The following is a 9,854-nucleotide window of genomic DNA, read 5'->3' as shown; positions in this document are numbered from 1 at the left end:
TGACTGCCTCTGATCTTCCTTTGCCTCTATGCAGTCTATTATCAGATCAACTCAAACCTGCACTCTACGGTGAGGGCATAAGAGTTGGGTTCACTAGGAAGCTCTGGTCAAAAGCATCATTATCTGTTCAGGACTCACAGGACTATGTTCTCAACCCTGCTTCTCATTAAACTAGATCAAGTTGAGGTGAAAAAGAATATATATATGTAATGTCTTGATATGTAGTCAAGCTGGCCTAGGACGCTAACACTCCTTCCTCAGCCTCTGGACACTATAACGACAAGTGTGCTCACCAGACTTTTTAATCAAACCCTCACAGGTAACTTCAAGCATAATTTTGTGTGCTCACATGTTTGAAATTCCTTTGGATGCAGTCATAAGCAAGGAGCTGTGGAGTTTGTGACAAGCCTGTGCTTGCTTAACTTAGATGACTATGCCCATTTGTCTTCCGATATGACTGCGTCATTTCTTACCCTCTCTAATGATGTGTGAGACTCCAGTTGTTTCACACGTTCACTTGTACTGGGATTTCTAGGTCCTCAATAAGATTGCTTTGGATGTACCTCCGCTTAAACAGGAGGATGGTAATTGTGGCCCAAGCCTGGGCTATATAGTAAGACTCTGTCTCAAAACCCATGACCTCTCCCAGCTAAAGAAGACTCTTAACATGGGAGTGGCACAGATATGCAGCTGCTGAGAGGATAAAAGGAACTGAGGCTATGCACAGAATGGGCAGAATGGGATGCCTCCTAGCATCCTCTCTTCTGTGCCCTTGTGTCCAGGACAGGCAACACAGGAGTCTTGGTTTTCATGCAAGGGTCATGGTGTCTTACTGCTGGTATTCAGTGCGGTGAATTAACCAAAGTGGCTTTGCCCTGGGAAAACTGGTGAACAAACAGGACAAGTTGGTCAGAGGTAGAGGGACTGCAAGTTCCCAGCGTCTAAAGAACACAGGACACACCCTCTGAAATAACAGAGAAAATGTTTTGAGGGAAACAAAAGGCACATTTGAAGACAAAGTGGTATCATTGTAAATGGCATGCAATCCTATAGTCCTTGTAATACTGGGCTTGAAAACTGTAAGGACAAAAAGGGCATAAGAATGAACATCACATGAAATGCCATGAAAAGATGGGTTTTATTAGGATTTTATGAAAGGCAAGAAGTCACTTCCATACATGGAGAAGCCATCAGGGTGCCAAGGACAGAAATCTCTTCTGCTATACATATCCGGGGATTCTTTTCTCTTCTATATCATCTCTAGAACACAATCATAGCCAAAGATCTTTGCAGATGTGTTATGTTCACATAAATGTGGGCTTCACAGTGTCTGCAGAATCCCTGTGCGTAAAAGCAATTTGTTATTAGAGAAAGCCTACTTGGGCCTGCTGGTCAACCCCCATTCTTGGCCTTGCTTGAGGTGTCTATAAACATACCAAGTCAAGCTTTTCACAAAAGTAGATAATGGCAATTTGGAAAGGATGCGATTTCCTCTATAGGGACAATGGACACAGTTTTTAGTAGCTGGAATGTTCAGTGGCTGACATCAGAGGTCTAGTAGCTGAGCCCTGAAAGACTGTATGGCTCAAGTTCATTTTCTCACCCTCTATTTCTCATACCACAGAACTTTACATACATTTCTGTTGTTTGCAAGTTACCCAGCTAGTGATTATTTCTGTTATTGAGTTACAGGTCTTGCTATGTTGTCCATGGTGGTATGGAACTACTAGGCTCATGCAACATCCCTGACTTAGTTTCTAAATATTCAGGTCCACTAGATCCCAAGACCTGCTGGTAGTTTGAGATCTACTTGGAACAGCATTCAGAACTTGTGGAGACTATGGGAACTTGGGGCTCCTACATCCATATTCCACATTGTTACAGAAGCTTTTATTGAGTGGCTCTAACAAGAGATTGTCAGCATTTTGTGAAGGAGTGACATGTAAAGGGTTTGTCATATAAATTGGTAAAATGGATAACTGTATGTGTTAGGAATGGTTGTGTGAATGGTAGGGTCAAAAAGCTTTCCAAACCTCAGACATGAAGCCCACATGCCTTTCTTCACACAGGGCACTACAACTCTTTGTGCCTCTCCTGAGACCCCTTTAGCTCCTGGATCTTCTGGGGCAGAGTCTTGGTCCAGAACTGCAGCCTTCTGGCCTTCAGGGCTCGACCCACAGAAGGCTGGATGTCCAGCTGCAGGTACTGCTCATCATGGTCCATCACAGGCCAGTAGGGTAGACCCTCACTGTTGGGGTTCCTGTGGATATGCCAGCCAGCAGGTAAGAGTGAAGGTCACTTGATCCTGATTTGTCTCAAGACAGTGAACAAACTTGGGCAGAGGGTTAAGGGGACTGATAGGGTATATGTCCTGATATTGGGATACAAGTGTGACCCACTAGTTTCTAGTCCATGTGGTACAAGGTTACTGTCCCCCATGGTATGTTTTCTGCCTCCTTCTCCAAGGCAAAAGCTAAAGAACATTACCATAATACTGTTACCCGCCCACCAAGTTAGCACAAGATGACCAGTAACAAACATATATAAAGTGTCTAAGTGTGCTGTGCGTGTGTGTGTGTGTGTGTGTGTGTGTGTGTGTGTGTGTGTGTGCGTGTATGTGTGTGTGCATGGTAACTGACTATGTGGTAAACTGCTTGCCAAAGTGTGCTCTAGGGTAGGAAAGACTCTCATGTAATAAAGGACTATATATGCTAAGGAGCTCACCATACCCAAAGGGAATTCTTGACAGCAACCCACCCTTGCAGCAGTTGGGGGAAGGGTAACCTCTCACCCGTGCCGTGCAAAGTTGGCCCAGTACTTCATTATCCTTCTGCTTAGTTGCTCCTCTTCCTCAGTGTAAGGAACTGAAGAGAGAAGGACAGGTACCCATGTCCCAGCCACTTCGTGCAGCTGCTTATTTATGCTTCACACACACCAAGTCAGCTAGCTATCACCCAGGTCTAAACTATTGGTCTGGTTCCCTCCTTCCCTCTCCCCACAATCCAGGATCTAAGCCTCTTAGTGAATTCGGCCAGGTTTGTTCCTGCATCATTATTCACTTATTACCAATAACACAAGGTAAACTTGGAAAGGGCCAGATTACAACCTAATGTAGGCTTTGAGCTGTGAGATGGTGTGCACTGGATTCTGTCTTTCTCCAAGGAGTTGGTTCACTTGATTAAGAACTTAGCTATCCTTCAGGTTTCCATAATGAACTCCATCCAGCTCAAGGAAATCCATGAAGACTCACGTTTTATGTTACCGAACTGGTAGCCAAAGACAAGGAAAATTTCATCACCATGGTCAGCCTTCACATAGGGTGGCCTGAAATCCTTGAAGAAGCTGGGTCGATGTTGGAACTCATAGAAGTAGACAGGAGCATGGGAACCTGGGGATGAGGACATGTAACGACATGGTGGAGCTTTGTCCAGAACTGCCCTGACACACATTTGGTGACAAGATGCCTCGGTCTCAAATTATCTGTATGTATGTGTGTGTGCATGGTAACTGACTATGTGGTACAGTTGGGTGTGAAGCCCCATCCTGGAGCATTGGTTGTAGGAAAGCCCACTGTTAAATAATAACTCTGCCCTCCTTGGGGGAGCAATTCACAGATACCACTTAGCTGTTTTTTTCATCTGTACTCAAATAAGATGTCACCATCTTACACTCAGAATAAGGGTTTACCAGATAAAGACTGTCAGTCATCTGAAACCAGAGATCTGACACTGACACTCCAGGGCTTGTCTGGGACCCACAGCTCTGAGCTTCCTCCCTCAACCTTGTCACAGATATACTCACGTTGAAAATGTGCTACTTGTAGTGCAGGGATCACGAACATGAAGTCCCCCTTCATCTCTCTGAACTGTGCTTGCAGAGTCTCTGGGTCCTCAGTGTCCCCCATGTACTCCTCCATTAGCAGGTCACCACACTCAGGAGGCAGCATCTACCACATTGTGATGAGAAAGAATGAGATTAAACAGGCACTCAAATAGGTAGGCAATAGCCTCAGGATGGAGAAATGTAAAAGAGATTTGGTATAGGGAGAAAGCTCTGTGACCTTAGACAGTGTGGCCACGCGCGTGTACACACCCACACCCACACCCACACTTAATTTCTGGGAATTTTCTCTGTGAAAATCAACCTGAGATACAGTGAACTCATTCACCACATAGCTAAAAAGAAATGTCTCTTTTGTTAATAATATTATATACTAACATGATATATAATATTAATAAAATTATATTAAATAGTTAATGTAATATTAAAGACACACCTTCTTATTTATTTGGTATTTATTTCCTTAATAAAGTCTATTTAATCATTTAAAAAATTAGATAGGGGTCCTCACAATTGTGGCTGTGTTCCATGATTCTCACCATTTTTAGGGCTGTGCTTTTTAGAACAGCTGGCAGGGTCTTTCTGGTTATTTCCTCTATTTTCTGAGCTGGGTCCATGATCTGGTATAGAGAGAATGTTTTTCAATGTGGCACAACATGGATACAGATCAGTAAATCTCTGAGTTCCCATTTTCTAACATATGAGTCCCTAGGCTCTCAAAAGACTAGAAATGAGCCTTACCGTAGGAAGAATCCAACCATATTCATCATTGTTGATACCAATGATGCTGGGGACAGGGTGAAAATCCTTAGAGGCCATCAGCTCCTGAGGATGCTTGGGTAGGAACTCTCCATCCACCACACCAGGGATGATTTTGAAGACCTGAGGAACATTCAAAGTCAGAACTGAAGGTTAATTATATATGTTTTCTGATGTCCAATGAATGTCCTCCACTCCATCTCCACTTTCTAATTTGCCTCAGGTTAGTTATTCTTCACCACATCTGTCCCATCTTGTCCCCAAAGAGACCTTACTTTTAGATTATCTTATGTTGGTATTGGTTTTGTACCCAGGACTAAAGTGATACTAGTTGTGGAGATTAGGTAATTTGTTCATAGTAATGAGGACTACCTATAACACACCTTGCTATCTGCCATCTTCCCAGCCATGCCATTTTGCCAACCTTATTAATAGCCAGCATCTCTGCTTCATTCTTGCCTCTTAGGCAGCACATCAGGGTCTCTGAGTTCACAGCTGCACAGCCAGATAGATTGGCCACTATCTGTAACGAGAACAGGATGTAGCTGTCTTCCAGGCAGAGAAGTTTTCCCAGTCCCAAGATGGTGCCATTGGTGCTAAATGTTATTCCAAATGTGTGTGGGCTGGAGCAAGAACAAAATTATTCCCATTTCCCTGTTGCTCAATTGTGACAGTGATACCACTCAATCCCATCCCAGCCCTCTCTCCCATCTTCCACTTAATTTGTTTTGCTGCAGGCTACTCCCGTTTAGCTGGTCTGTAACTTTCTAAAGATTTTCATGTTCCTGTCTCCCTTCTTTCCATAGGAACACCTGAATTAACAGCATGTATGCTATGGGGAAATGAACTCAGATCCTCTCACCAGCACATCAAGCTCTCTTGTCTCTGTACCATTTCCTGGACACATACATACTTGCTTTTGTTGGTGATGGAAGCTGCTAGATACAGCTTTGCTGAACTTTATATAAAGGTTCAGCAAAACCAAGCCAAATCAAACCAACCAACCAACCAACTAACCAACCAACCAACCAACCAACCAACCAAAAGGCCCTTTGTATAAAGCACTTGTATAATAGGAGTGGAGATGAGGGTTCTAAACCTTGAGTCTTTAAGAAAGCAGTGAAGGGAAGTTACTTCCCATGGCTTTCATTTTTCCCTGCTGAACACAGTACCAGCGAACTAGGGTGAGTGCTAAGACAGTAGGTCGGTGTTGGAGGGGTGGAGTGCACTCACTCTGTGAACCATCTCAGAGGAGCTGGAGATAAGATCAGGGAGCACAGCTACTCCACTCTCCATGATGGCACCATGGAAGAGTCCCTGGGACATGGGGGACACAACATGTGAAGACACACTTGTGCCACCTGCTGACTCTCCAAAAATGGTGACTCGGTCAGGGTTGCCTCCAAAGTGGACAATGTTTTGCTGGACCCAACGAAGGGCAGCCACTTGGTCCAGGTATCCCCAGTTGCCTTTGGCATGCTGGTCTCCAGTGCTGAGAAGTAGAAGGGTCATGAATCAAAGGTCTGTCCAGGTTCTGATCATTCCACATTGCCAAACCCTACCCCCAACTCACCTGAAGAATCCCAGAACACCCAGGCGGTACTGGATAGCGACCACCACCACATCCTCAGTTGCTGCCAGCATGGATCCATCATACATGGAAGCCATGCCAACAGTGAGTGCACCACCATGGATCCATACCATCACCTGGAGAAGTCAAGAGAGATGTCAGGAGGCTTCTATTTAGCATACATTCATGTGGGACTGCCTGCTAGATTATCTACTGCTTTTTATTTATACAGCTATACACACCTATAGGACTACTCATCATCTTAGACCCAAGATACAGATGAGGAATTAATCTCACCAGAATATTTCCAAGCTTCACTGTAGTACCAAGAATCTCAGTCTAGAGTAATGTCAATATCACTCTAGACTCCTCAAAAGCAAAGAAGGGTGTCTCCATATGCATTTTTTTCTAATTATAAACCAAAAGGATTGCCAGATCTCATTGGCACAAACAATATCCCAAAGCTGGAAATTTGGCTTATCTCAGTGTTCAGCCCTTAGGAACCTGACTGCATCTCTAGGGATCAACTTGGTTGAGAAAGTCCCGAGTTAGTTCCTGGAACACAACCTCTGACCTCCCAGTGCTCCATTGCTCAGTGTCCCTAGTGTTCAGCTGCCAATTGTGGGTAAGAAGGTCTTATTGAACCACTAGGGTCTACACTATAGCAGAACTCAGTTGTTTTGTGCTTTCTAATCTTCCTAAGAAAGAAAACCCCACTGCCACCCAGTTGACCATGACCCAGCTCTCACAGGTAGGTTAGAACCCTCATGGGCATGGGCTGGTACATAGATGTTGAGATACAGGCAGTCCTCAGACATAGAGATGGGAGGCAGGATCAAGTTCATCATCTTCAGATCCTCTGAACCCATCAAATTGTCATTTTGTAGACACCTGATGACAATGGCAGACAGTTAATACAAGAGATATTTACTGGTCAATATCAGGTCTTATCAGTCTGGGTTGTCTCTCAGCCACTTTTAGCCACTTCCCTCCAAGTTGTCCTGCTAATGTATGATTCTCTCTAAAGAGTTAGTTCCTGGAACAGAACCTCTGACACCCCAGCACTCCATTGCTCAGTGTCCTATACCTAGGGTTCAGCTGCCAATAGTGGATAAGAAGGTCTTCTTGAACCCACGAGGGTCTACACGGTAGCAGAACTCAGGTTTTTTGTGCTTTCTAGTATCCCTAAGATTTCCTTTTCCTACCATGGTAAAGGCTGCAGGCTTATTGAAATCTGAGGTAGAATCAGATTTCCAGAGAGGTCCCCACTTGGGTGAAGGCATATATTTTATTCTTTTTTGAGTTTGGCTTCTGGGGAACTCCTGGAGGCTCTATGAGAATAATTTCCCGTGAGCAGCGATAAGCACCAGTTCTGTTAGTACTCTTTAATGCCTATTGAGAAGGTTAGTCTTAATTTTTACCTTAAGATAACATAGAATCACTTGGGAATATAGTCTCAGTGAAGGATTGTCTAGATCAGGTTAGCCTATGGGGATTTCCTTGATTCTGTTAATTGAGGTGGTAAACTTTTCAACCATGGGGGGAACCATTCTCTAAGAAGGGGCTTCTGAATAGTATGAACAGAGAAGGCAAACTGAACATTAGGCAGTAGGTATGCATTCCTTGCTCTCTGGTCCCATTTAAAGATGTGATATTATTTATTCCCTTAAGTTTCCCCCTTGTAGTCTATGGTAACATGGAGTTGTGACCCATAATAAACAGTTTCTGTCTTAACCTGCTTTTTACCAGGTATTTTATCACAGCTACAAGAAACAAAATGAAGATACCAAGATAATGTTGTGCAATACCTACACAGGCACTAAGGGGTGCAGTGGACAATGTCCCAAAAACAATGTCCCAAAGACCCATGGGATGTTCTTTACCCTACTTCCAGAAACTCTCAGGACCTCTACTTCACACGTAATCTTCAGAGGAAGGTTTTATATGTTTCTTTGGACAATGGCACTTGGCTCCTTTGGTTGTATGAGGAACTGTAGAGGCTGGAGTTGTGAAAGGACACATCACTGCTGCCCTCCTGAGAGACTTATAGTACATTATACTTGACTCTGGGCTCTTGCTGGTTAAGGTGTTTATACTGACCTTTGTCCATAGACCTCATTTATGGTGGCAGAGATCACTTGGCATATTCTGAATCTAGGAACCATTCATATCTGTTTCTCACTGCAAAACTGAGAGATAACGTATAGGAACTGATCTTTGACCCAGGAGACTGGCAAAGTTTTTTCTATTAGAAGCCTTAGCTATGTATCTAAAAATGCACAACGCACTGCACATCATAGACAGAAAACTTCTATGGGGTTGAGAAGAAGGAAGCATTTCATTTGCTCCCAGAGCTTAAAGCATGCTTTTACCCCCGGCCTGCAATTGTCTAGGTCCAAAACTTACATGTTTGGATGTGAGGTCCCATCCCTCACCCCACTCCATGGCTCAGGGGCCTCAGGAGGTGCAAAGCGCAGTGGTCCTACAGGAGGCTTGGCAAAGGGGATTCCCAGGAAGGTATGAACAGCGATGTCAGTGTCCTTCACGTGGACAAGGCTGCCTCTCACCTGGCCTGTGTGTGTGTTCCTGATGGGGCTGGCTGAGTCCTGACCTGTGGGTGGAGATGCCAACATGGTTAGTTTTGCCCAGGCAGTTGCCACTACATGGTTTATTCCCACCTTATTTTCACTAAGTGCCCATGGGGAAGGGAATTTGGGGTGTGTAGGCTCAGGTGTGGGATGTGCGAGTAGGAGCTTCTACATAACCCCCAAGCCAGGAACATTACTTATACTCCTTTTGAATGGTAGCAGGGCATGTCTCTAAGGAGGAGACATGCTCAGAGCCACTTGACAGCATGGATGTATTCTTTTCATCATCACCGAAAGGTCTGTAGCAGCCACAGTCACACAGGGAGAGAGGAAATGATACCTTTGCTCTCTTTCCTCTAACCTTCAGGTGCAGCACTTCTTAGCCCTTCTTCCACTGGAATGATTGTTTTTGGAAAGGGGTGTTCATAGGTATTGCTGACCCTCTATGTGCAGCAGGGTTCACTCTGTGGGCTTTGGTGAAGGCATTGGGAGGCACACATTTTCCACCCTTTTTATCTGCCATCTTTACCAGCTTTTCCCTCCCTGGTGACTTCCCTCCCACAAACGAACCTGCTGACTCCGAGGAACTGAGCAGCTCTGACCTGTTCCTCATTGCTCACTGAATGACTCTCACCTTGCACATGCAGAACGAGAAGCAGGACCCCACAGGCCACAGCATTCAGCCATCCAAGAAGTTTGTATAGTGGCATAGTCAGCTCTTAGATCTGAGTCTGTGTTGCTCCAGGATATCTGTGTGCTATGGACAGGAAATAAAAGATGTGGGTCTTGCCTAGGCAGGAATTTGGACCTAAAATAAAGTAGGCAGGAAATTCACTAGGGCGGGGCAAAGTTCGTATTGCCAAAGAAGAGCAGGCCAGCAGGAAGCCAAAGCAATCTCTATTCCTGCTCTTTGGCCTCCTAGAAAGGTATATCATGCCATCTGAAGTCCTTCTGTAACACAGGGAGTCCTATATTCAAGCCTAAGTCAATTCAAACCATGATCACTGTCCTTGTACTCATTGGGCAGATGTTAGTGTTGTTCTGGAGTTCAGAGAACAGGAATCTGTAACAGAGACAGCCTGGGGGGCTTCTTCAAG

The 9,854-nt window shown here is 44.6% G+C and overlaps 1 protein-coding gene across 2 annotated transcripts; it reads right to left on the bottom strand.

The window, feature by feature from the left end:
- Nucleotides 1-1,115: 1,115 nt before the first annotated feature.
- Nucleotides 1,116-9,528, bottom strand: Ces2e (carboxylesterase 2E). Of its 2 annotated transcripts, NM_001163756.1 has the most exons (13): nt 9,392-9,528; nt 8,576-8,780; nt 6,919-7,060; nt 6,173-6,306; nt 5,833-6,091; nt 5,024-5,122; nt 4,582-4,722; nt 4,380-4,460; nt 3,802-3,946; nt 3,251-3,388; nt 2,792-2,864; nt 2,034-2,260; nt 1,116-1,341 (listed from the first exon to the last, which is right to left on the bottom strand). In NM_001163756.1, exons 1-12 carry the CDS (start codon nt 9,465-9,467, stop codon nt 2,074-2,076), a joined length of 1,680 nt encoding a protein of 559 aa, NP_001157228.1. In that variant the 5' UTR covers nt 9,468-9,528; the 3' UTR covers nt 1,116-1,341; nt 2,034-2,073. The 2 variants fall into 2 exon arrangements, with proteins under 2 accessions (NP_001157228.1, NP_766347.1); NM_172759.3 differs by having other exon boundaries at nt 1,116-2,260.
- Nucleotides 9,529-9,854: the final 326 nt, after the last annotated feature.

This window comes from Mus musculus, chromosome 8, assembly GCF_000001635.26.
Source record: "Mus musculus strain C57BL/6J chromosome 8, GRCm38.p6 C57BL/6J".
Taxonomy (NCBI): domain Eukaryota; kingdom Metazoa; phylum Chordata; class Mammalia; order Rodentia; family Muridae; genus Mus; species Mus musculus.
Note: the sequence above shows the minus strand (reverse complement) of the source record. Positions and strands in the feature narration are given on the sequence as shown.